The following is a 27,868-nucleotide window of genomic DNA, read 5'->3' as shown; positions in this document are numbered from 1 at the left end:
AGCCGAGTGACAGAAGTCACCTTCCCACTGTGGGCTCAGGTTCTCCAAATGGAAAACAAAGCCGTCAGACTCCATAATTTCTCATGTTTCCATTGATTCATTGTATACTTGGATGACGAGACGGTAGTTTGGTTTTCTTGGTTGGGCTTTTTTAGTAAAAACTGCCCTTCTTCTCAGAGGCTCTCCCCAGCCTGTGAGTGTCTGTGGCACCATCTGCGTCAGGTGTTCACAGCAGGCGACGGAGGCGCGTTCCTCAGAGTGGGCTGATCCCATCACTCCTCGTTGGACATTGGCCTGTGTTTATTTCATTATACAATTCTTTTTATTTTTTATCCTCACCTGAGGATATTTTTTTCTATTTATCTTCAGATAGAGTGGGAGGCAGAGAGGGAGAGAGAGGAACATCGATGTGAGAGGGACACATCAACTGGTTGCCTCCCTCAGGACCCCAACCGAGGTACGTGCCCTTGGCTGGAATTGAACCTGCGACTCATTGGTCCGCGGGCTGATGCTCCACTGCTGAGCCAAACCGGCCAGGGCTCATTACACAATTCTTTCATTATTTTTTTCCCTAGAGTGAGGAAGGGTTAGGGACGAATTGGTGGTCCCTTGGAGGACTTGGAGGACACTATTTTGTCATTGCTGCTCAGTGTACCCTCCTGGGGAAGGCTTGCTCCAGCCTGAGGCTCTGAACCAGGGGTGCGTATCAAAGTCACCTGTGAGCTGTGTAAAAGACATACACCTGTGACTGCACCCCTCAGAATCCTGACTCAGGCAGTCTGTGGAAGGACCTGACTTTGTGGAAAGTTCTACAGGTTCCACCCTTCACCAGTTCTGAGCAGTGTGTTTGCTCCAAACCAGCTCCCCCTTCCCATCAGGCCATCCCGAGGTCCACTGGTATACGACACCTTGGGTTCCAAGTGCAGCCCACACTGATGGGAGTAGATCTGCACCCAAGAAGGGCAGCCCTTTTCCAATGTTACATATTGGTTGTAAGAAAAAAAGAAATTGAAGTAATTCATAAAATGTTACCTCCTTTGCCATTCTCAATGCAGTTATCATTTCTGAAACCAGGTATAATGTTTTTCTACGGAGCTAACCTGTCCCCAAACGACTACAAAACCGCGTGTGGCAGTTGCTATCAATGGTATCCATGTTCTTTGTGAAATCAGAGAGAGGCACAGTGTAGTGTTACAAGCACTAAAAGGCGAGGGCGTGATAGCATCGACCCTCCGGAGGGCTGATGTAAGGACATTGCATGCGTTTGCTGAACGGGAAGCGGGGCGGGTTCTAGCCCTCACTCCTCTCCACTCCTCCAGACTCGCCTCCCCGCCGCTGCCTATGCAATGTGTTCTCACTGGACTCCGGTGAGGAACATTCAAGGAGAGAAAAACATTGCTCAAAACACAGAAGAACAAAGAATTTCCTGTTTCCTCCAGCGGTCCAGCTCTTGGAGCTGGGGAATAAGCAGGCATTCTGGAATTGAATGGAATTGACCTGACCCCCAGCCCCCTCTTGCGGCAACTGGTCTACCTGCGTAACTGGACTTGTCCCCTCACCTTCGGAGCCTCACTACCCTTTATCCGCACTAGGGCCAAAGCCACACTCACTGGGCCGGGTTGCTATGAGGATCAGAGTAAGAGGATGTATGGAAAGTGCTTGGCACATAATAAGTACCCTCAAGTGGTTCCTGGCCCCATCATCACTGTTTTCTTAAGGAGAAAAAAAAAAAAAAAAAAAAGAATAGGTGCAAAGAAGCAAGAAAGTGTTTCTTCTTCGTGGTTTCCTCTTCTTGAGAATTTAAAGGGAATTAAACTAACTTTGGGAGGCTCGAGTTTGCCTGTTGGTAAACAGGGCAACTCAGGAGAGGCTGCTCCTTCTACAGAGAAAACACAGAATGTGGACAAAGACCAAGGTGTCAGTGCCCTTCCCAAGGGAAACAAAGTAGCCCTTAAAGCTCCCTCTGAACGTCACAGTAGCTGTGAGCTGGTAGCTTCACTTGCAATCTAGTAAAAACTAGAACCCTCTCGAGTTGAGTTGCTGCTACAATTTGGCACAATGGTTTTCAATATGGGGGAAGTGGGTTCAAATGGGATATGTTGTGTTGATAAGATCTCGTGTTCTTACGGGACCTAAGATTAAGGAGTACACAGCAGGTGGCTGTAAACTGTACCTTAGTTATTATGAGAGAAGGGAAGGAGAAAATCGAACCCTTTAAAAAACATTAACTCGTTAAAAGTCCTGAACTTGCTTAGGTCAAATTCTTGCATCAACCTGAGTGTCCTGAAGAAAAGAATGAAGGAAGAGAGGAGGGAGGGAGGGAGGGAGAGAGGGAGGGAGGGAGGAAGGAAGGAAGGAAGGAAGGAAGGAAGGAAGGAAGGAAGGAAGGAAGGAAGGATTGTGATGTTAATATCAGACATTCAAAATCAAGTGGAAGTAAAACTGCCATGAAATATAAGTACCATAAATCTCTTTGCACCAAATACCATAACATAAAAGTGTAAAACATAACATGATTGAAATAACCTATAAACACCAACAATTTACCCAACCTATAAATAGGGAATACATATTCTTTTTTGTGTGTTGAAACATTTTTAAGAGTAACTGTATACTGGGAGTCAAAGAAACACTTTATAAACACTATAAACAGTGTGGCTCAGTTCGCTGGGCATTGTCCCGTGCTCCAAGAGGTCACCTGTTCAATTCCCAGTCAGGGCACATGCCCAGGTTTTAGGCTCGATCCCCAGTAGGGGGCATACAGGGAGCAGCTGATCAAGGTTTCTCTCTCATTGATGTTGATGTTTCTCTCTCTCCCCCACCTCTCTAAAATCATTACAAACATATTTTTAAAAAGTTATCAGATATGGACATAGTATTAGCAGTGGTTGACTCTAAGGTGGGGTTCAGATTGGCCTTCACTTTTTTGCATTCTTTTATACTATTTGAATATTTTATAACAAATATATATCATTTTTATTTTTTTTAAAAGATATTTTTTTTCATTAGAAAAGAATATCTAATAATTACTGGATACTTACTGTGTTGCGAGTGTAAGTAACAAGCATTGTCCTGACATTTAATTTCACCCTCACATGAACCCTGGAAGTAGTATGACAACAAATGAAGGTTTCTCCCTTCCCCACACACCTCTTGTCTCCAGGTCTCCAATAAAGGAAGTGTTAGGTGGACATGTACCACTCAGCTAGAGACTACATTTCCCAGCTTCCCTTGCTACTAAGTGGTCAACTAATTGGATGAGAGTAGGAAATATGAGTGCAATCTCTGCTCCTCTCCCTCTTTTAACCTCTTTGGCCACTAGAATATGGACCCAGTGGACATGTGGTGAGCTCTATCCCAGAGGCCAATGAGGGCCACCCTGTGGGGAATGGGGAGTAATGAGAGAGGAGCCCAGGTTAGCCTTGGATTGTTGGCAACCGACCACTGTGAGAGGGAGAAATAAACCACTGTGACTTTCATATCTGTTAAAGCTGCCAAATCAGCCTGGTTGGTGTGGCTCAGTGGATTGAGCATTGTCCCATGGACTGAGAGGTCTCGGTTCGATTCCCAGGCAGGGCACATGCCCAGGTTGCAGGCTTGATTCCCAGTAGGGGGCGTGCAGGAGGCAGCTGATCAGCGTTTCTCTCTCACATTGATGTTTCTATCTCTCTCCCTTCCTCTCTCTCTAAAATAATCAATACAAACATATTTTTTAAAAAGCTGCCAAATCAATATTCTATTATTATTTTACATTTTATAGCATATTTTCAAGAATTGTATTGTTTTGTAACCATAAAACATTGTTTTAATTTTATGTTTAATGTATTTCAATGCTCACCAATAATCTTTGTATGCCTCAACACTACTCCTTTCATTAATACTTTATTCTAATTATGCTCAATGGCCCTGATGATATCTTTTCATTCCAGAAGGGGTATGTGGATGACATAGTCCCTGGTTGTTTCTTCCTTTTGAAAACCTGACTCTTCTGCTAGGGCACATCAGAGTAAGAACTTCACAAAGCTTATGTGGCAGCATCAGCCAACATTTAATCATTTAAAAGAACATTATAAACCCTTCAATGTGTAGATTCTGACTTCTGTCATTTCACTTTATTATTCTATCACTTCATTTTTCCTTTTATATTCTGTTATTATCTTTAGAAACACCACTGTCTATCTGAACTCCTTCATTCATTCAACAAATATTAAACAAATGTCGGCTGCCACTCTTACTAGGACCATGTTCCAGGCATTGTTCCAGATGCCAGCAGCAGCGCCAGGAACCAGATGCACGAAGCTCCTGCTCTGTGGAGCACACCTTTTAGTGGGAGGAGGCAGAAAGTAATGGAGCAAACAGAAAACTAAACAAGACCATTTCGATGGAGATACATTTCAGGAAGAAAGACCGGGATGATGTGACCACGTGGCTGCCACCCGCAGTGGGTCAAAGACGACTTCAGCGTTTGAGCTAAGTCCTCAATGATTCAAGGAAGTCATTCATCCAAAGATCCTTGTCCTTTGTCACACTTCACATCCAAGCCCTCAGAAAGCCCTCAGAATGTTTGAAGGTAGATTTCCAAATACATCTTGAATCAGACGACTTTCACCACCTCAGTTGCTACCACTCCAGGCCAGGCTACCTTTATTTTTCAACATGTCTCTCTGTTTCCAATCTTACGCATGCCCTCTGGAGTCTGTTGTCCTCTAGTATCCATAATAACTTCTGAAACATTAGTCCGAATGTGTCTCTCCTTTGCACAAATCCCTACAATGGTTTCCTGTGACGGAGAGGGTTATTTTTCTACCAGAGACCATTTATTTCTTTTTCCTCTACTAATGGAATTACTCTGTTTTATTTTAAAAAATTTTATTTGTTGATTTTAGACAGAGAGGAAGGGAGAGGGGAGAGAGAGAGAGAGAGAGAGAGAGATTTATTGTTCCACTTATTTATGCATTCAATGGTGCCCTGACTGGCGGTTGAACCTGCAACCTTGGCTTACAGGAATGACCCTCTAACCAACTGAGCTACCCAGCCAGGGCTGGAATTTATGAGCTGGTTGTTAAACATAAACATTATTAAAATAAGTCTATATAAACTTTGAATTAAGTTGTATGAAAAGCAAAAGTAAGCCCTGGCTGGTGTTGCTCAGTGGTTAGAGCATCAGCTGGCCTACTGAAGAGTCATGGGTTCGATTCACAGTCAAGGGCAAGTACCTGTGTCATGGATTCTATCCCTGGCCCCAGTCAGGGCAAGTGCAGGAGGCAACCAATCAATGTTTCTCTCTCTCTTTCTCCCTCCCTCTCTCCCACTCTCTCTAAAATATCAATGAAAAAGCCCTGGGTGGTTTGGCTCAGCAGTTAGAGCGTCGGCCCTCGGACCAAGGAATCTTGGTCAATGTGTCTCTCTCACATCGATGTCTCTCTCTCTCTCTCCTTCCCACTCTGCCTGAAAATAAATGGAAAAATATCCTTGAGTGAGGATTAAAAAAAAAAAATTAATGAAAAAAATGTCCTTGGGTGAGGATTACCCCCCCGCCCCATCAAACCTAAGAACTTACAGAAAATGATGCAAGCAAGAGTATAGCAGCAGAGGGAGGGGTCACAAAGGGTGTGAGGAGGTCTAGGGGACAGTGGCTATGTTCACTGTATGTCAATCAGACCTCAATGGAAGTGTCAAAAAAGGAAAAAGTGCCTGGAACGTAGCTCACTAACTGTTGCAAAGCTGCATAAACATGCACGAGAGGAGGAAGGATCAAGGACGGTGGAAACCAAGTGTAGTTGGACGTGGAAGTTGTTTTAATCCTGTATTCTCTGGTGATGTTTACTGTCGGGGATTTCAAATGTGAGTGTGTGCTGGAGAGATCACTGGGCACAAAGCAAAAGGGAATAAATATTCAGAATTCACCACTTCCTAATATCCGACTCCGTTTACTATAACTTGTGTCCTTGAGGCTACATCTCTTAGACGTGTCTGGTGGAAATGCCACATAATGTTCTTCCTGCTCCCGCACAGCCTCTCCCAGCTTCGCAGTAAGTGACATCACGCCAGCAGTTTGAAATTGGCCAAGATCAGAGTATTTACACCAGGGAAATCAGCCAGTGCTACAAATCATGACTTTTTTTTTTTTTTTGAGAGACGATTTTTGCATATTTATCGGCCCCTGTTCCCCAGAGTAACTGCTACTAAGCTGGCTCTGAACCCGAGGAAAGTTTGCGGACAGTCTGGACTCTTTCGCCCACATTGAGTTCATGGGTTTCATCCATTCGTTGTGTGGCAAGGACTCACCGAGGGAGAATGAACAGCAGGGGCACGAGGATGGGCGAGGTGGGCACCAGCACAGAGGTCCTGTTGGCCAGATTTTGCTCTCAGGGTAATAGCTGAGAATGGAGTTAGAAGGGGAAGGCGGAGCTTTGGGATGGGGCCCAGTGTGATTCACCCCAATCCTGACATCAGAAGGGGTCATAGCATCTGGAGGGGTTGTAGGACCTGAACTTCTGTGGAGGAGAAGGGACTGTGGAGTATGAAAGGTAAAAGTGTCTAAGGGATTTGTAACCGATAGTTGGAGGATTAGGTGTGCAGGAAATTAACATATGGTAAAGGACACGAGGCTCGGAGACAAAGCAGATTTCAGCCATGAAATTAAGACGCCTCTACTTTTGTAGAAAACGCAGGTTTTCTTGCAGATCCTTGGTTTCAAAGGCTTCTTTGGTTTGAAACAGGATGGGGAAGGTGACTAACACACAGGAAGAGAAAGAGGAGGAGTCTTATCTCTATGGTAAAATTATGCTGATAAGATATAGGAAGGAGAAAACCTAGAGAGGATTACAGGGAGGAGGGGCTGATTTTCTTTTTCAAGGGACAATATTCAACAGAATTCTGAATGAGTTGAAGGAAGAGGAGAGACGTCCATTCTTTTGTGTGTTCGTTCATTCATGCATTTAATACGCATGTTTCCAGCAGGAGGCTCTGCATTTGATGAAGAGGCGATGTCTGAGCCTAGAACTGAGCTTTGACAGTCCAAGTCTTATTTGAAGGGCTGGAAAGGAACCGATTAGGCGTTCAGGAGGTGGCGGGGGCGATGGGGTGCCCAGTATAGAGGGGAGGAATGAAGCCAGCCCTCAGCCTGTCCTCCACCCCACCCCACCCCCAGCCACGGGAGGAGAAAGATGTGCTCTGCTGGGGCGGAGCTCATCCTCCTTTTTCTTTCTTATAATTTTAACTTACTAGTGTCTAGGATAGAACTGCCTTAAATATCCCAAAAGCTAGTGTCAAGGTAAGTTCTAAAGCTGATCTAGAATCTGGGGCAGGGTTTTTTACAGAAAGCCCCAGAACCCCATACATCATAATAACCTCTGTAGAGGGTTCAGTTTTGTTCCCTCAAAAAGATAGGTCCATGTCCTAACCCTCATTACTAAGAGAGTGTGACCTCATTTGGAAACAGGATCTTTGCAGGTGAAATGAAGGGTCTCTGGATGAAATCATCCTGTGTTGAAGAAGGATTCTAAGTCTAATGACAGGTGTCCTTAGAAGAGGAAGAAGAGGGATATTTGAGACCCGCAGGCACAGAGGCCAAGGCCAGGACGGCGGCAGAGACGGGAGTGATGCAGCCACAAGCCAAGGCTGCCGGGGCCACCAGGAGCTGGGAGGGGCGGAAGGAGTGTCCTCCAGAACCTTGGGGGCGGTGTGGCCCTGCTGACACCTTGCTTTCAGGCTTCCGGCCCCCAGAACAGAGAGGAAAGTTTCTGTTTTCAGACACATTTGTGGTCGTTCGTTAGCAGCCTTAGGAAACTGATCCTCTGTCAAGAAGGCAGAAACGTCGACCCTACCCCAGCCCTCTGAGGAAAATGTTTAGCAGCAGGCCCAGGAAATCTGCCTCTTAACAACTCCTCTACACTTGGCCAAAGTTTGACAACTACTGATAAAGAACACCGAGTGTGGTTACTGTCTTTCAGGACTGAAATGGCTCACTATTTCAAGATTTTTTTTAAAAAATGTTTTTGTTGATTTTTTAGAGAGAGAGGAAGGGAGAGAGAGAGAGAGACATCGATGAGAGAACATCGATCGGCTGCCTCCTGCAAGCCCCCTCCTGGGGGTTGAGCCCCAAACCCGGGCATGTGCCCTGACCAGGAATCGAACCAGGAGCTTTGCGTCCATGGGTTTGACACTCAGTCCACTGGCTGGGCTCAAGAGTTTTGTGTTGTTGTTTTTTTCATTAAAAAAAAAAAAAGGAAATCTTATAGGCTGTTTGCTATTTTCTTAGCAAAGAATCCAGGCTTATTAGGCAATGATATGAGATACCCAGATTACAGGTTATCGGAGACTTATAATTACTGACGCATTGACTGTGTAGCAACTGGAGACATGGAGACAGGTCTCACTGAATGGGAAACCTTTCGACTCAGTGTGTGCAGAAACCAATGAGGAAGGCGAGCCGCACGATTGGAGGTTTAGCCGCGGCAGGTAAACAGAAACCCAAGCTAGAGAGGTAATGGAGAATCTGGGAAGCCCTGATAACAAACACGGTGAACATTCGGATGTGGATGAAAGCTGACAAGCAGAGGAGGAAGCACCAAGCTCCCGAACCCTGTAAGTGATAGTGTGCACTGCTCCCAAGGTGAGCAGGTAAGAGCAGAGGACAGGTGAGACCTGGGGAGCATGACGCTCCGGCCCAGTGGGCGGCACCTTGACATGCCGGGCAGATGACCGGATGGTGGTGTTGCCCCCGTGAAATCTACTGTCACACCTTCAAAGCGTTATCGAAGGTGGTCTGTGTAGTGAGCAAAGGGTTAGGGGTGGTGAGGGGCATCAGAGGAAAGGACCACCCCTCGAGCCGCAGTGGGGGGCGTGGATACGTGCGTGAGTTTCAGGAGGCGAAGGAGGACTGAGTTTTGCTGAGGGCGTCGGGAAGGCTTCCCCAACAGTGGCAGCTGAGCCGAGCCCAGGGGTTGAGATGGGCGTTTATCAGACGGGGACAGGAAGGAAGCATGAAATGCGAAAGCATGGAAACTCTCGTTTATTGAGCTCACACTTCGTGCCAGGCTCTAGTGTGAGTTCTTATGTGGATTAATGCATTTGATCCTCACCTGTGAAGTCCATATACTTCCTATTCTCGTCTCATAGTTGAGGAAACTGAAGCACCAAGAAGCTAAATGACTTGCCCAAAGTCTCCCAGCGAACAGAGGGCGGAGCCGCGATGTGCATGCTGCCTCCTGCTGGTGGGGGTCGGTGCAGGTGGAGGGTGGGGCTTTGGGCAGGAGCTGGGAAGGAGACTGGTGGTCAGCTGGGACTGGTCACCTCCTGCGGAGGAAGGTGGGTTTCACTCTACTTGCAGCGTGGAGACACGCAAGGCTGATCAGCATGAAGTAGATAAAACTGAATCCGTGCTTTTGAAAGATAATTTGGGTGGACGATTACTCGGAGACGGGAATGACAAGGGAAGTGCGAAGACAGCGCTCGGCAAGGAGGCTGCTGGAACCCTCTGAGGGAGAGCGGGGACAGTCTTCACAGCAGCGGGGACAGGACAGAGGGAGACGGTGTTTCTGAAACAGGCTGTCTCTGAAGTTAAATATTGCATTTTATTCTCAGAAAGCCACCTGCGGGGATGAGGGAGAAAGCAGGGTCAAATATGCAGCTTTCCACGGGACGGCTGGGTGACTGGAGCCCCGTGGGAGGGAGGGAATGTGAACAGAGGAAGAGCTGGTTTGTGTGAGGGTAGCAGGAACGAGGGATTATATTAAGATGATATTGCAAAGAGAATTAGATTCTCAGATACTGGGACCTCCTGTGCGACTGTGATAGCCAAGCTTACTGGGTTGAGTTGGAAAATTGTACTAGCCAGGCCGCATCGTTTATATTTTTTTATTTTCTGCATATGATGATGGTTTGATATTTTTAAAACCTTCCTGGCTGGCGTGGGGAGAGGAGGACTGTCCCTCTCGGGGCTAGGCAATTCTTGGAGCGAGGAAAGGACTCAGCAGAGACCGTGCCTGTGATAAGAGAACGAGCCAGTCCAGGGTCATGTCTCTTCCATCTGGCCCTGCACCCCCAGAGGCAATGTTCTTCTGCCGTCATCACCCCAGGGCCAGGTGCCAGGCAACTAGAGGCCACCCACCCAAGTTATTCGGAGCAGCCCGTCCTAAACTGCCCGTCCCGCCTCCCTCCGAGACGCTGAGGAAGGCCTTGGCCTTGGCCCTCCCGAGGCTCGTGCCCCTTCTGCTCCAGACCGCCGCTGTGCTTCCCCCTGTGGCCCCGGGCGACAAGCCACGTCCTGTTTCCAGGACCGGTGGTAAGAAGCTTCGTTTCCCTGAGCCTCTCCCGTTTCCTCTATGGTCACAACCCAGCAAACCGTCACCTGAAGGAGCACAGAACACGGGCCGCTTCGCCAGCTCCGTCCCCAAAGAACCTCTCCACGGCCTCAGGTAGACCAGTGTCTCTGGCTAAAATAACTAAGGGGAGAGATGAAAGAATTTGATCATCTCGTTGAAAATCCATTTTTGCTCATGAAAAGACAGTTCTTGATAGACATAGGCTATAATCCTCATACATGGAAAGCATTTGCATTGACCCCAGCTTTAGTTTGGACAGAACACAAATTCTAAAGAGGTTGAGTTCAATTTGTCCATTGCTTTGCATTTATTTTATTTTATTTTATTTTATTTTATTTTATTTTATTTTATTTTATTTTATTTTTTGGTACGTGCCCCTAGCGGAAACCGAACCCGGGACTCTCTGGTCCACAGGCCGATGCTCCAACTGCTGAGCCAAACCAGCTGTTAGCATTGATATGTAGTTAGTGAAACCTGAACCCAGCACTTGGAAACAAGGTAGCTACCCTCTGACAAAAAACCGGTAGGAATCTAAATATAAAGAATGAGGTTGTAATAACCCAACACTTTGCAAATGTGTAGGGAGGAGACCTTAGAAGAGGCAGGCAGGGTAGGGTAGTGGTGGTTCAATATTCAGATAGACCAGGCTTTCTCAACTTTGGCTATTGACATTTTGAGCCAGATCATTTCTTTGTGGGGTGCTGTCCTAGACAATGTAGAATTTTAGTAGCATCCTGGCCTCTACCCACAGAGCAGCCCCCCTGAGTTGTGCCAAGCAGAAATATCTCCAGACCTTGTCAGATATCTCCTAGGGGAGGGGACAAAATCCTCTCTGCTTGAGAACGACTGAGAGAGACTTGTATTGGAGTCCAGTGTCTTCCACGTATGAGCAGTGTGACCTCAACATGTCCTTGAACCTCTCAAAGTGTGAATACCCTTCATCTATGAGATGAAGAAGGCAGTGGGCACATGATTTTGTCTGCCAAGGATTTCCTCTTGAAACTTGCCATTCCTCCACTCTAACCATGTGGTCCGTTGGGGTGATCACATTCTTAGCATGGTCTACAGGCCACTGCTAATTAATCCAAAAAATGGGCCGCTGACCTAAGGTAAGCCCGTCTGAGCCCTTCCCTGGGATTTTTTTGAAAACAAAAACGGAGAAAGAGGGTTCGTCCTTATCCAGTGGAAGAGAGCCAACGATGTGAACCCTGATCTGCTGGAACTCACGCCCCAGTGTATGGAAGAGGCCCGTTTGCAGAGGCAACGGAGACAACGCAAGAGAGAAGCCGGAGACAGCGAGGAGGCAAGGCGTGGGCTTCCAAACCTCCCCGGCTGGCCAAGGCCCTGTGACTGCAGCCGAGACTGTTCATCGGTAAGAAGCGTTACTGCTGGTCTTGTAGGGTTGCTTGAAGGTGGGCTTCAGACATGCAACGGAAGCATTCTGCGCTGGGCCCGGCCCTGCCAGTGCTCTGCAAATAGTAGCTGTTCCTGTCACGACCGTCAGTATTATTCTTCCTCTAGTAAACTTTGCATTCTAGAAAACTGGACAGCCTGTATTTCCCACTGCTATCCCATGCCTGTGTGCTGGTACTGGCGTCTCTCTCCAATTCCCCGCCTCCCGTCTACGTCTACTCCTGTTCTATCCGTAAAATCTTCCCTGAGGCCCCCTGTGAAGACTTCCCCAGCCCTTCAGGCAGAGTTAGTTACTTCCCTGTGCACACTGCCTTTACCTACGGATGACACGTATCACACTGAGAGAGGCGTCTGGTTAAGTGGCTGTCTCCTCACCCGACTGCGAGGAACCCCAGACTCTCTCTGCCTTCGCCCTCAGCGCCCAGCGCAGCACCGGCCCAGAGAGCCTCCATCAGTGTTTTGTGCATTCAGAAGGGGAGCAGGGTGTGGTCTCAGGAAGACAGACCTGCTGAAAGTCCATCAGTCTTAACGTCCCCTTCCTGACCCAACACACAGCAGGAAGGGCCGGGGAGCAGGGTCCTAGGAGGCTGGTGAGCGTGGCATCCGACCAGCACTGTGCAGAGCCAGCAGATGCGATGCCTGCGAGACGTGGTGAGTGGGAATGAGTTGCCCAGGAACGTGTATGCCCTGAGAGTGGGGAGACCTGAAACCACCTCGGGCCAAGCAGGACCCTTTCTCCTGCTTCTCTCACCCTGGCTCTGAGTCCGGTGACAGGGGCGTTACGTCCACACGGCTACGCACCGGGAAAAAAGTTACAGGGAGGCTGTGTGCGCCCGGCTGGCACTGCCTGGTATCTTTAAGGCCATCCAGCTCACCTGCCTCCGATTCCATGCTCAGCAAGAAAGCTCCCACGGAGAGTCTCCCTCCAGGGCAGGGAGGACACTGTCCAGCTGACACTAAGTTGTAAGTACTGCATGAAATCCAACATCGCTAGCATGCCCGGGGCTCCTTTCTAAAGGGGGGCCATACCAAGCAAACCTGGTTGTACATGGTTTGTGCCACGTGTCAGAATTATACCAGATGCCTTGGCCTCTAGTAATTGAACCAGTTACTAATGTCCCAACAAAGACACTTATAGGCATGAGGTTGGCCAGTCGCTTATGAGAGGGCTCATGGGAAACGCCACCCACTGCAAGAACTCCATGTAAGACGGTGACCTTCAGGGAAGAAGACAATGAATGGAGAGAAGCTGGCCCCGCATTTCTGCGTGATGAAAGGCCACTGTTCCAGTTCTCCCAGGTCTGCACTGGTGATGGAGGAACTTGGTCTGTGACAACATGTATTCCCTTACAGGGTTTTGGGGTCTTCCTCTCTGCCTGTCTAGCCTAACAGTAGATTCTCATTACCTAAGGACATCTGGTCTTATATTTTCTTTGAACCTAAAAGAGCCCACTGTGCAGCCTGGAAATTACATTTTATTTATTTTTTATTTTTTTATCCTCACCTGAGGACATTTTTCCATTTTTTGCTCAGGTAGAGTGGGAGGGAGAGAGAGGAACAGAGAGAGAGAGAAACATCGATGTGAAAGGGACACATCGAGTGGCTGCCACCCGCACAACCGACCAGGGCCGGGACAAACTGCAACCGAGGTACGCGCCCTTAGCGGGAACCGAACCCGGGTCTCTCAGGACCGCAGGCCAGGGCTGGAAATTACATTTTAGAGTGTGGTTGATGCCAGTTGATTTTGCTAAGCCTGATCAACCCCAGATCCTGAGCAAATCGAAGGTAGGATTCGGAGTCACGATAATCCCTTGTCTCTCTGGCTTAACCGTCTCTAGTTCAGCTATATTTACTACATTTGAAATAATTTTTTTTTTTTAAATCCTCATGCGGGGATCTTTTTTCACTCATCTTCAGAGAGAGTGGTTGCCTTCCACATGACCCCCACCAGGTCTTCTGAACTGCAACCGAGGCGCATGCCCTTGACCAGAATCAAACCCACGACTCTGGTCTGTGGGCCGACGCTCTAACCTCCGTGCCAACCAGCCAAGGCTAGATTTGAAATCATTTTAAAGTGCTAATTAACCCACAGATTTCTATTTCTCGCCCCTTAGTAAGATACAGGAAATGGGCATCCCTCCCCTACTCTGGCTAAGGGACTACAGTATTTGGAACTTGCTGTACTTAATTTGTCACTGACCTTCTAACTTGGGTTTCTTTTGGGGACTGGAACAATGGGAGGTGGCTGCCCCGGAGAGAGGGAGAAAAGGGTGAGGAGCAAAAAGGACACGTGTGTTTGGGTGGAAAGTAGCCTCTACTATTGTGGACTATATAGACAGATGCTCAGGCTCAGTGGGAGCCTCTCTACAAAGGAGCGGAGAAACCAGAAAATGCAAAAATGCCCGCAGGGAGCCATCCTTCCCTTCCTTTCGCCCCTCCCAACTTACCAAGCACGTCCAGGTGCCCTGTCTCAGGTAGTCCTCCGCCAGCTCTGTGTGCTGGGAAACACAGGCATTCATTTATTTCACATAAAGAAAATTGAGATCAGAAAGGTTATCTGAGGTCCCAGGACAGAAGCAGAATTTGAACCGGCTGGAAGCCCAGGGTGCTTATTGAATGGATGTCTGTCTGTACTGCATGGAGGCTAAGAACACAGCCTGAGGAGTCCAGCGGAGCCATGCTCAACTCTTAGCTTCGGCGTGTATTGGCTAGCCAGAGCACCATCGCAAGTCACCAATGTCTCTGGGCCTCACTGCCCTCGTCTGTAAAATGGGGATAAAATAATGCTGCATGCCCTGGCCGGTTTGGCTCAGCGGTTAGAGCACTGGGCTGCAGTCCGGAGAGACCCGTGTTCGGTTCCCGCTAAGGGCATGTACCTCGGTTGCAGTTTGTCCCCGGCCCAGGTTGGGTCGTGCGGGTGGCAGTCACTCGGTGTGTCCCTTTCACGTCGATGTTTCTCTCTCTATCTAAACAAAAAATGGAAAAATGTCCTCGGGTGAGGATAAAAAAAAAAAATGCTGTATACCCTATAATTGTTGCAAGTGATATAGGAGATATTAAGAATGTGTAACACTGTGCCAGAACAGTTCAGCACACTGTCCCTTTTTCTCCTTTGTGTTGTTATTACTTTAGTAGAAATATAGTAAATACCGACACTACGTCTGGCCCCGAACCTGGTCCTCATTCTACTGCAACACACTGCAGAGATTTTTGCCTCTCCCCTTGCCATCTACATTCTTCTTTCCTTCCTTTCTCTTCTACACAGTTTCCTTCACCTTTCTTTCTTCACACATACACAGGCCTCTGACGTCTAAGCACATATCTGCTGCCTTACTACGTTTTGTATCCATCTCTCCTAGTCTTTCACACTGAAATTTGCCAGAGCACCAGGGACGTGGGCAAGCACCTACCACATCAGCCTTTGGAGGGGCGCTCAGCATTCCCAGCACGTTTTATTGCTTTTGGTTTGCTTGTGCCCGCACCAAGCGAACAGATTGGAGGGTCTCCAGGACTTAGGCGGGTTAAATATCATTTCCTTGCTGGTGGTGTAGCTGAATTAGAGGTTTCAGGAAGGAGAGACCGACAAGCCGAGGGAGGCCTATCCAGCCGCACTTCCACGTGGTGCCTTTCACTTCTGAATTAATTCCCTGGATCAAGTGCCCTTCCTGGCAACAAGATAAACAGGTTCATCTAGAGGTTTGGCTCACTGGCGTAAAAAGCCCTTCATAGCCGCGTGCTCACCTCCATGCAGCCCAGGCGCCCGGCCCTGGTCGGGGACAGTGGCAGGCATTGTGTGTTCAAGTAGGTCTCACACCCATTGGGAGTCAGATACACAGACACTGCTGGCGCTGGAAGATCTCTCTGCAGAGCTGCAGGGCAGGTGCCCAGAGGGCCGCGAAGAAGGCTCTGTACCCCAGCTCACTGTTCCAACGCCCGAAACGACAGGACAGGTGGAAACCACCGGCTGGGCACAAGGCTGACTGGCAGAGCTTCAGGGCAGAGTGGGGCCGGGCATCTTTTAAGAAGTTGATTCCGAGAGGCCTTTCTTCTACGGTCATGCCTATTTTTAGAACAGGTCCAAACCTCAGGCGCTTTGCTATCCTTCCTTCCCTCCTCCAAGAGACGATTAAAGGGCTTTCCACTGCCTTGTCCCATCTTCTTCTGATAATATTTATTTGTTTGGATTTTTTCCAACAAGGAGCGTTCTCTTATTTTGCATTGCTTTACTCTCATTTTCGTTGTATTGAAGTATGATTTACAAGCAGTAAAGTGCTCAGATCTTAAGTATATGGTTTACCTGGTTGAAACAAATGTTTACACACTTGTGTAACCCACGCTCTTTTCAAGACCCAGAACATTTTCATCACCCCAGAATGTTCTAGAACTTTACAAAGTAAACCAAAGGCCGTTCTCTGTGGTCTTTGACATAGGACACACTTCCACTTCACATAGCTCTAGCAATTGTGTTAGCTGAATGAGTAGCTCGCCCCGCCCTTTTAGGGAATTTATTGGGGTGACACTGGTTAACAAACCTATACAGGTTTCAGGTGCACAATTCTACAACACATCATCTGTACATTGTATTGTGTGTTCACCACCCAATACAAGCCTCCATCTATCACCATTTATCACCCCCATACTCCTTTCCCCCTCCCCCCCGTTCTCCCAGCAATCATCACGCTGTTGTCTGCGTCCATGAATTTTTTTCTCTTTTTTTGTTTTGCTCAATCCCCCCACCTCCCAGCTGCCCACCCACCCACCCCAAGCTGTCAGCCTGCTCTCGGTCTATGAGTCTGTCTCTGTTCAACAAGGAGATTTCTTTGGGGCCTTTTTATTTTTTTCAAGCATATACTGGTTGAAATACTGACAGTTGTAACCAAAAGGATCCAGTAGACTTGATTCTTTGCTGGTATACATAAAAAGCGAAGGGGCCATTGCTTCTGCCTCTCGGCTCTTACTGAAGTTCTGTGGACAGCTTGGTAGAGGGTCCTGTAACAAAACGATGAGCCGTTGAGAGTGGGTCATTCATTTTAGCCATGAACTTTAATGCACTTTGTTCTGTTGCTTGATATGAAGTAGAACCTGGGAAACTGAGAAATAGCATTATTCTGCACCTGGAGATAAAGCACACATTTCCCTTGGGTTCAAGGTTCTGGTCACAGGAATATACAGTCAAACAATTTCGATACATGCACCAAAGCAATTCAAGGTGGGGAATGAAAGTCTTTTCAACAATCATTGCTAGAATAATCGGATATCCCCACGAGAAAAAGAGAACCTCAATCTGTACCTCAATATTATACACAAAAATTAAATTGAAATGAGTCAGAGGCCTAAATAGAAAAACCTAAACTTTTAATAAATAAAACTTTTAGAGGAAAATATCTCTGAGACTCAGGGTAGTCCAAGGTTTCTTAGTTCACCCAAAGTAAAAACCAGGCTAAACAAACTGGTAAATTGAACTTATCAAATTAAAAACTTCTGCTCATGGAAAGACAATGTTATGAAAATTAATAGGCAAGCTACAGATGGAAAGGAAACATTCACAACATATATCTGCAAGGAAACTGTATCCAAAATATATTTTAAAAGTCCTAAAATTCAATAGTAAAAAGGCAACCCGATTTAAAAATGGGCAAGGAACTTGAACAGACATTTGTAAAGGAAGATATACAAATGACTAATAAGCACATTAAAAAGTGCTTAATATCATTTTTCGTCTGGAAAATTCAACTTAAAAGCACAACGAGATCTATCCACTGGAATGGCTACATTAAAAAAAAAAAATTAACACCACCCGATGTTGCTGCTGGAAATGTCAGATAATCCACCTGTTTGGCAGTTTCTTCTGAAGTAAAATATGCATCTACCTGATGACACAGCAGTTCCACTCCTACCTGCTTATCCAAGAGAGATGAAAACACGTACAGATTTCTGCCAAATTGCTTTCTCCATCATGTCTTTGCCCGTGTCACTCTCTTCCGGAGTTCCCTTTTTCCTGTCCCCATCCCTGATTTCTGCATGTTCATCCTTAATGCCCTGGCTTGAGGAACTTTGCTGGCTCCCTTCCCCAAACGAATCTCTTTACCCTCCAAGCCTCTTCGGTAGTCTTTCTACATTTCTCTTAGAAGATCACTTCAAAAGTTGGCATGGTTACACGTGGCACACCCCCAGCCTGTGTGTAAGCTCCCCTCCGACATGATCTCTCTGGCCTGATGTATCTTTGCACTCCACTTGGAGCTTTACCAAGTTGTTTTGAACTAGGATTGAATGGCTGACCAAGTGGATATATATTCGTCCAGTGACACACTGGACTTACTTATGGACTTATGATCAGAGGATTTGGTCCAACTCCTGCTCTCCCCAGCAATGTTAGATAAATTCCCTGATCTTATTTGCCTTTATTTGAACATAAAATAACTGAATGACTATGGTAGGCTGTTACTCGGGGGGGCCCACACACAATGAACTCTGCCCCATAGCGTCCATGCTCTCGTGTAGTCCCTTTCGCACTGACTCGGGCTGGGCCACGTGTCATGCTTTGACCAGTGGAACGCGAGCGAGCGAAGTGTTGATGAGCACTGCACACCCGGGCACCCACCTAGGCAGCCCTGAGCTGCCGTGTAGGAAGTCTGACTACGCCGCTGGAGGGACCACATGTAGAAACCACGTAAGGAGGCCACGGAGAGGCTTTGACACTACACGGAGTAAAGGAGGCCAGTCGTCTGAGCATCCCCACTGAGCTCAGTCCAGATTGCAGAACGGTGAGAAAGGAAATGGCTTGTTTTAAGCCACTAGGTTTTTCAGATTTACAGGTAGGTGGGGAAATGGAGGCAGGGAAATGGCCTTTGCCTTTCCACAGGGATGGAGAGGGAGTCCCTTCTTCTGTGAAGAGTAATGTAATAGAGTTGAGGGATTTGGAAGGTTCATGAGAGACCGTTAGCTCCATGCCCAGCTCAGACACCTTCATTGGACTCCCCTCAAATAAGTGCCCCTGTCACCGCTATCTACACATCCTTGCTCTTCTAAGACTATATTATGTTTGCAAATATGCCAGACCCTAAACTAAATTCTTGAGGGACAGAATAGTCTTAGTCACCCTTTCCTCCCCATTCGCACTCAGTCTGTGGCATATAAATGCTCAGTAAATGTATGTGGAATGCTGAAAGTCTGGCGTGTCCAGAATTTGGCTGAAATCTGAAACATAACATCACCTCGCTGAGAATGTTACCTAAACTTTTTGTTGTCATTTTCGCGTTGGGGGTGGGGGTGGGAGTGTAGAGGTCATTTGATCATATGCCCTCTGATGAGGAAACTGCAGCTCGGAGAGGAACAGGCACTTGCCAGAGTCACTCTGCCTGGGACACCCTGCACCCACGCGGGCCTCCTGGTCTCCTGGCTTCCGGGCGCCTTCTCTCTGGGGGGCTTCCCTCCTGCAGGGCAGTAGAACCCACCAAGGCTCCACCGTGTCGCAGCCCAGGGATGTGGCCTTTGTAGAGGCCTTTATGTCTCACTGAAAGAATGTCATTCATCTGTGCCCATTCCTCCTTGCACACCCTCCCCAGCTCCTGCTGCCAGAGTCTCAGAGAGGCGATGTGGGGAGTGAGGGGGAGAACCTGCTGGCCTGAAGCTCTGCCCGCCGGATGCCATCTCCCGGGCCCACCCAGGTCAGGAGGGGGTCCCACCCACACTGGGAGCCGGGGTGCAGAGTGCTCCGGGCCACCCAGGCTGCAGTGGGTCAAACTGACAGAGGGTGACGCTGCTGCTAGGGCAATGAACACCAAGACCCCCTTTATGAATGCTTTAGGAAATTGTTGTAATTACCATACAGACCTTATAACTTGACCTACTGATGGTCACCTGTAGCAAATATTTCTAAAATCCCATCAGGGTGTGTCTCTCACCTGCCCTCATTCAATTGTGAGTGACTGTGTCTCCATGTGCCCCCCCCCCCCACAGTGTGGGGAACAGTTGACAGCGCTCCTTCCCGTGCTCCCCTCTCCACTCTACTTTTTGTATCTTATTAGACTTTCCAGGAAGGAGCTAATTTCCGTGGTTGAGGGAGCAGGTCGGGAGAAGGAGGTGCTAAGCTGGGGCCAGGAAAAATGTTTAGAAGAGTATCTACCTCCAGGTGATCTAAACTTGTCCTTCTCAAACTTGACTGCTTATTGGAACCACTTATTTAGAAACTGCTTATTTAACAACGAAGGATGCTTGCCCTGGCCAGCGTTGCCCCGTGGTTGGAGCATCAGGTGCCCAGGGTGGCAGCTTCCATCCTGCCCCGGGGCAACTGGGGGAGGCAACCAATTGGTGTGTCTCTCTCACACAGTTGTTTCTCTCCCTCTCTCTCTGCCTCTCCCACACACTCCCTCCCTCCCTTCCACTCTCTCTAAAAATCAATGCAGAAAATATCCTCGGATGAGGATTAACCGCCTGGATGTCAGCGCAGAGGTCTGAGTTGATCTGGGATGTAGTCTGGGCATCTGGAATTTTTTTAATTCCCCAGCTTATTTCCAGGTTGAAAACTATTGAAATAAATTCCTCACTCGTCTTTCTACTCTGAAAGAATCCGATTCTCAGCCCAGGTCTTCGGACCTGAGGATCTGGCTCTTTCCCCTTCGCAATCTACCAGCTCCGCAGGGTCCCCCAAAATCCGCGCGCGCGCCGACGCTAAACACGCAGCGGCGGCGGGCGGGGCGGGGGCGGGACCGCGCGTGGCCCCGCCCCCTGTACGCCTATGGGCGCGCGGTGCGGGCCCTGACGTCACTCTTGTCAGGGCCGCGGCACATGTGCGGCCGGATGCGCTGAGCCGGGCGCTGCGGGGCCGCGGAGCGCGGGGGAGCAGCGGCCGCAGGCGCGGGGAGGGGGGTGGGGTGGGACCGCGCGCGGCCTCGGGTGCTGGCGCGACGGGGCTGCGTTGGCGCGGTGTCTTCCGCCCTTCTGCGGCCGGCTGCATATTTTGTCTTTCTTTTTTGCAATTTGAACATTTTGCAAGACGGTGGGTTCAAGACAGGTGAGAGCATCCCGCACGTCGCCGAGGAACTGGCGGGCACTTGGCGCGCTCTCCGGAGACCGTCTGCACTGGAAACCTGAAAGTTTTTTGTTTTTATTTTTTTATGCAGATGCATTTATAAAGATACAAGTAAAAATTTTTTTCCCTCGTCTCCAAGCGAGTACTTTTGGCAAAGGACGGAGGAAAAAGCTCAGCAACATTTTGTTTTTTTAAAAGAAAAAAAATTGCATCGCGATGGAGAAAATGTCCCGACCGCTCCCCCTGAATCCCACCTTTATCCCGCCTCCCTACGGCGTGCTCAGGTCCTTGCTGGAGAACCCGCTGAAGCTCCCCCTTCATCATGAAGACGGTGAGCGCTGCCCTGCTGGCTGCCCCGCTCTGGGAAGGGACGACGCTCCTGGGGTCCCCCTCTTTGGCAGAGCACCCTCCTTAGCTCGCTGGAGCATCCATCTCCCTCCGTCCCAGGCCCCTGGCATTCTGGCTCTGCTTTAATGAAATAGAGGAGCTCACCCATCACCCCACCCCTTCTCGAAAAATGGGGTTCCTCACACTGAGCAACGGTTAAAATAGCGCTGGGTACCCGGCCCAGCCTCTCTGGGTCCCGCTCCGGCGGCGCAGGTGGGAGATGTAACTTGACAGGTCAGTGTTTCCCAGACCCGGGCTTATCTGCCTGCAGAGCGAACCCGCCTGCGCCAGGCAGAGCTGCTTTGCTGGACAGGAGAAATCGGAGGGCTTGCTTCCCTAGCGGTGGGGGCTCGAGTTGGGGTGGTCTCACTGCCCAGGCCGGGTATTGGGATCATATTATTGTTTCTGTTATTCGTTAGGATTTGGAACCCACGAGGTGTGAGCGGAGACGCATGTTCTCCAGTGAAGAGTAATTCAGAAGGGGGGGGGGGGTGCGATGAGGGCTGGCGAGGGGTGGGGGGGATTGTCTCTCGGCGGGAAGCTGTGCACGCCTCCAGCGCTGACACTTTTCCCGGTGCACTTTCTTGGTGGGAGGGGAGAGAGGAGCAGGCTCACGTGTAATCGCGCAGAAGCCTCCTCTGGCTTGAGCCCTTTCTTGGTAAGTCCCAAACCTTCCCCAGGCAACCTTGGCTGGAGCGGGACCTCAGGGGTCGTGCGAGGAGGCACTGGACCAAGCTGGTGCCATCAGGGATTTGTCATTTGGGCTGATGCGGTTTCTTGCTTTCTCTATCACGGTAGCAAATGCGGACCGTTTGGCTCAGAGTGTAAAGTCTTGAAAGATCCTTTGGATACAAAAAGCTTGGGAGCATTTGCATTTTCTGCCCTAGGGGACAACCTGTTGCATTGCAAAAGTTGAGGGGTTTGGTTCTCGGTCTGCAGAGCACTGCTTTCCCTGTCACCCCCCCCCCCCCTTAAAGAGTGGCCCTTGGGAGGAAGGTGCTGCCTGCAGTCTTTTTTGCCTCCGTGGTTTTCTTTTTTTTTGCCTCCGTGGGTGTTTTAAGTCATTCTCGGGAGATGAGACTGTAGAGGATTAGAATGGATGGCGGTGGAGGCTGTGTTCCTCTGAGGAAGAAACTCAGAAACCAAATTCCTTAATCCCAGATTCCACTGGCGCCTGAGTACTAGACTTGGCAGAATTCAAAGCACTGGTTAAAACCCTCATGGGGTGAGGCAGTATCTCCAGGTAAACATAGCTGTGTACCTCCCGCATAGGTATGTAGAGGAACCACCTTTTCCATTAGCTGTGCTCTGGACAGGTTGCATATATGTGCAATTTTTGTTAGTCGTTGTGGGGAGGGAAGGAAGAAAGTACTTTGTATTTAAAAGAGCTCCTTTGGTAAAATACAGTGTGGCCCAGTGGCTTTAGAAACACATGCAAGTGAGCCCAGGACGGGTTTTCTGCTTTCTTCTTTGCCAGTGTGTGGCATTGGTCGAGTTCCTGCGAGGTTCGGAGCCTCCATTTCTTCATTATATGGGGATAATTGCTATTTACAGTTGATGATGAGATGTTGGGAGATGCTATATGGAAAGGATGAGATATATAGTAGGTGTTCAATACATGACTTCAAAGAAGGGTGGAGAGTCCCTGCTTTACCAAAATTAGAATCACCAACTCAGTGGCTTTCCAAATCTGAATAACTTCATATTGTTACTGGAATGACTTTCCTGGATGCTAAATCATGCCTGGTTATTGCCTATGTTCTTTTTAAAAGTCACAGCAGTTTTATGTAATTGCAGGTGTTATTTTCCCACTGTGGATTTAAATTATTTGCCTCCTCAAATAATGCCCTGAAGACTGTGCTCTCTTGTTTATATCCTAGAGCATGCTGTAGCCCTGTCCCAAGGACTGGTGCTTTCTTTCCAAAGTAAATAGGAAGATGTTGAAAAACAGTCAGAGATCCATGTCCTGCCTGAACTTTTAACTCTAGCTCCACAAATCCGGCGGCCAGACAACTCTGGATTTGTGACTAGCAGTTTTGTAGCAGAGGAGAGGTTGGTAAAAGAAAAAAAAAAAAAAAAGTGACACGTTTCCTCTGTTCAAGTCCAACTTTCCCCTTTTCCTGCAGCGTTTAATAAAGACAAAGACAAGGAAAAGAAGCTGGATGATGAGAGTCATAGCCCGACCATCCCCCAGTCGGCGTTCTTGGGACCCACCTTATGGGACAAAACCCTTCCCTATGATGGAGATACTTTCCAGTTGGAATACATGGACCTGGAGGAGTTTTTGTCGGAAAATGGCATTCCCCCCAGCCCCCAGCATGACCACAGCCCTCACCCTCCGGGGCTGCAGCCGGCTTCCTCAGCGGCCCCCTCCGTCATGGACCTCAGCAGTCGGGCCTCCGCCCCCATTCACCCTGGCATCCCGTCCCCGAACTGTATGCAGAGCCCCGTCAGACCAGGTAAACTCTCAGAAGGTTCTCCCTCCAGGCAGGGAGGAGGGCTCCAGGGAGGGGCAGGGTGGGGGTTGGCATAAACATCTTCATGGGGGGGACAGGGGGGGACTAGCTCGCTCTAAAAGAGGAGCCTCAAAAGGGTGGGGCAAAAGTAGGTGTACAGTTGTCTGGAAGATGATACAGTAATTAACAAATGATAATGCAAGAATAAACACTGTTTCGCGTACTCAAAACTGCACACCTATTTTTGCCCCAGACTGTCTTTCAACTCACAGCAGTGGGGTCCCACTTCAGTGAGCCTCTGTATCACCTGGAGAGGGAACTGGATGCAGGTTCTATGGACCTACCCTAGAAATGCTGATTTTTCAGGCCTGGGGTCAGGGCCCAGGAATATGCATTTTAAACCAGCTTCTGGGGGGATTCTGGTATGGCCGATCCAAGGACCGCAGTTGAAGAGGCACTAACTGAAAGTTAATGATTTGGGTAATTAATCCAGATGTCCATCTCATCTCTCGTCTCTTTCCCACACCCCCCAGCTGCACAGAGAACAGGTTGTTGCTGAATGATTTGGGTAGACTCTAAGGCTATGGTTTACCTACATTCACTCTTGTCTGGCCTAGAGGGAAAAATGATGTGAGTTAGGGGTATAGGGAGATAGCTTTTTTATCTTTTCGTCTGTGTTGTCCTTGTTGAGAACTTGAATCTCAAAGCAGCTCTCATATTAAGCACGGCGTCGCCTTTTTAGCACCAGGCCCGATGTGTCTCTCTTTAGTATTCCTATAAAGCAAATTGTTCTGACATTTCTTTGTCTCATTTTCATCTGTCTAACACACTTAATCCACTTTGATCAGAACCCGCAAGGCCACAAGGTTAGCTGTAAATGGTGTTGAAATATTACAAAAACCATCACCTGAAATGACCGCTACTTCAGAACCCACTGCTGCCCAGAGGTAAACACACACTGAGGCATCTGTGGCTTCGTGCCTTTAGCACCCCGTCGGACAGAACGAACAGGAAGAAAGACCATTTTATGTGTGCACGTAACCAGGAACAAAGATCCAGCCAGATAAATCGTCAGGAAGGTCGAGGAGCCCAGGGCCTGAGCTGCAGGGGAAGACAGAAAGCAGGACAATGGGAGGCTTGTGCTGGAGAGCGTTCCTGAACCCGGCGTCCTCGACTCGTGTCGAATTTCTGTGACACACAGAGCAAGGTTAAAATGAAGGAAATGATACAAGGGAGGAAGAGCCTTGAAATATTAGCATTGGCGTTCAAGTCCTCCCATTCAGATCTCTCTGTGCTGCCCATCCCCCTTCTCCGAAACCTCCTCTGAATGTCAGCTCAAGGCCCCTGGCCGGAATGGAATTAAGTCTTAACCTCTGACCACCCAGAAGGCTGCAGAAGCTTAGGAAAATACTCCTCTATGTGAACCTGAGCCCCTGTTATTAAGAACATACAGTGCTTCTTCCCAGGAACAGACAAGCAGCAAAGTGGAAAAAAACCAGGGAGAAGGGGACAGAGCCCCAGTGAGACGGCACCGTGGTGCCTCAGTCTTTCTGCTCTGCAGAATGGGACATGCTGCTTTGTAACTGTGTGACCTTACAAAGTGACAGCCTCTCGAAGCATCGGGTTTCCTTTGTGTAGAATGGTATAATTTCTATGTGATTTATTGTGAAGATTAAAGGTACGGTGTATAAAAGGTCCAATGACTAGCACAGGTGTTCTATTAATGAGAGCAGTCATGATTGTTGTTATATCTGTGTCAACTTTTATCATTTATTTCAATTCCCATCTTCTGAAATACCTTCTTAGAGTAGTTAGGTATCGTGGGTAACTTCCTCTTCTGGAGAGAAATATCCGGAGGTTTGGACCAGTAGTTATTGGATTGGGGTGTCTGAACCCTAGCACTTACCATCAATTGGCACATATTTTGCAATCCTTTGCCCCAACACAAGATATACTATGTTAGAAATACTAGATATTTTCCCGAGAGGCATGCAAATACTGGGCCCTCACACCTTGGTTCCTAGTGAGATTCAAGAATCGGGGTTTGGGGATTTAAGGCGTCTGTAACGGTCATTTGTCATTAGGATCAGTATTCGTCAGTGACTCAGGAACTTGAAGGGCCCTGGTCAGATCTGCAGTCCTCAGAAAAGCACTCCTGAGTTTCAGTGATTGTCACATGTCAGACTATGGAGGAAGGAAAGGCACGAGGATCAAAGAGGACACTGGGATCTACAAATAAACTCTTCAATTACATGTCTTTTTAAAATAATTTTTTTCTTTATTGATTTTAGAGAGAGAGGAAGGGAGAGGGAGAGAGATAGAAACATCAATGAGAGAGAACATCGACTGGCCACCTCCTGCATGCCCCCCACTAGGGATCCGGCCCACAACCTGGGCGTGTGCCCTGACCGGGAATCGAACCAGCGACCTCTTGGTACATGGGTCGATGCTGAACCACTGAGCGCACCAGCCAGGCTACATGTCTTTTTATTTTATTTTATCATGGAAACACACTTCAAAATAATCTACTTTGACTTGAAAACTGGATACTCCTAAGGAAAAAGGAAAAATGTTTAAAGCTCTTCTTCAAACACCAAATGCAGATAAAATACCCCTCTGCTGTTTACACAGTGTTGATTGTTACAAAGATTATGATACAAACTAAAACTCTAGGGGGTGGACCTGATGGACGCTCTCTGACAAGCAGACCTGAGAAAGGAGGAAGTTCTCAGTGGTTCCATGTAATCACGGTGGTGACTGTCACACTCAGGAATGGAAGTGCCCCGGTAATTTTGAGGAAAGCAAGTCCTCCAAGGAGGAGCACAGATGTAGCCTTGAGCCTCTGGGAACCGTATAATCCCAGTCTAGAGCGGGATTCCTCAGCCTTGGCGTACTGATGTTTCAGGTCAGCCTTTGCTGTGCATTGCAGGACATTTAACAGTGCACACACACTCACTCACGCACACTCACACGCACACTCACACACTTTATCTGTGACAAATGAAAATGAATCCAGTCGCTGCCAGATGTCCCCTGGGGGCAAAATCGCCCCTGTTGAGAACCTCTGATGCAGACTTTCCATTTGGACAGCAAACTCAGGGCTTCATTCCAAATCCTGTCAACGCACAGGGATGCTTTTTACCTCCTGGAATGCTCTGCGGCAGAACCTTCGAGAATGTTGGGAGACATTAGCTTTCAAGGAGAAATATAATATCAATAAGAGCATAGTTACACACTTTTAGTCTGTAAAACTACGCCATCAGGTTAACCAGGTGACGATTTCAGAGTAATTTTATTCAGCCTTTGTTTTCTCCTGTTGGCATCTTTTGAGTTACACTCAGTCGCATTATGTCATTGGGGCGCCCTGTCTGGCTGAAGGGAGGTGAAGCATGAGCTGACGCTGTGCATTTCTAGGTCTGCCCAAAACATGTCTTGGAACGACAAGGTGAGCGTTCTGGTGAATTCTCATTCCATGTACCATGACTGCCCCAACCCCCTTGTCCTATTTTGTGCAACCCATCCTTAGTCTTCTGTCTCGCTGTCCGATCAAAGAATGACTTTAATATCAGAAGACATGTACTTTTCCTCGAAGAAACAACCCAGGGACCCATTGAGACCTGCTGTGGCTCTGGGGTGCTGCTCGGCTTTCTGGGTGACATCCTGCTGAAGGGGTTAGAGTGTGTACTGGATGCTCCAGCCACCTGGTGCGGTCTCCTCAGTCATCTGAGGTGCAGCATCCTGGGCGTCGCAGGCCAGCAGAGATGGCAGGAGTCGTCCTGACCACGCCAGTGTTTGCATTGCAGGTGCCCTCCGAGGTGGTACTGGGAAGCGCCAGGTACTGGAAAAATAAGGATCTGATGGCCCGAGAATTAAGCAGTTGCTTGAAGGACAGCGATCTCTTTGGGGAAAGTCGTCTATAGCAAACAAAGGCAGGATTATTTTTAAATCACATGATTGTGAATCCAGAGCTGAACTCGTTTCTTCTGGTGGTTTTTCTTTGAATAGCTTGGGGGTGTCCTGCATGGTTAGACCCTAGTCCACTGAGAACTGAGAAGGCACTCTTCCTGGGTCTGAGCCCGGACATGGGCTTAGTGAAAATCCTTCTGTGTGGGGGTTTGTGGGAAGAGGGGAGCATCAGCGGGAGGCGCAGGAGAGTGGGCTGGCCGGGGAGAACCCAGTGTACCTCTGTAAGAAGGAATTGGCGTCGTTTCTGCTGACCTTCCCTTGTGAGACGGTTTTGGCGTGGGAGGAAA

At 48.3% G+C, this 27,868-nt stretch overlaps 1 protein-coding gene across 3 annotated transcripts in view; it reads left to right on the top strand.

Annotated features, from left to right (window-relative positions):
• Positions 1-27,868, top strand: part of HLF (HLF transcription factor, PAR bZIP family member) — a 71,048-nt gene that overhangs the window by 606 nt on the left and 42,574 nt on the right. For 2 of the 3 annotated variants that reach the window (XM_036269800.1, XM_036269799.1), the window contains exons 1-2: positions 20,627-21,103; positions 23,286-23,618. In XM_036269800.1, coding sequence (XP_036125693.1) covers positions 20,989-21,103; positions 23,286-23,618 — 448 coding nt within the window. In that variant the 5' untranslated portion in view covers positions 20,627-20,988. Of the gene's footprint in view, positions 1-20,626; positions 21,104-23,285; positions 23,619-27,868 lie in introns of those variants that run through there. The other variant, XM_036269801.1, reaches the window with a different exon arrangement.

Source organism: Molossus molossus, unplaced genomic scaffold (genome assembly GCF_014108415.1).
Source record: "Molossus molossus isolate mMolMol1 unplaced genomic scaffold, mMolMol1.p scaffold_m16_p_19, whole genome shotgun sequence".
Lineage (NCBI taxonomy): Eukaryota > Metazoa > Chordata > Mammalia > Chiroptera > Molossidae > Molossus > Molossus molossus.
The sequence above is the reverse complement of the archived record's forward strand: the minus strand, read 5'-3'. Positions and strand labels throughout refer to the sequence as shown.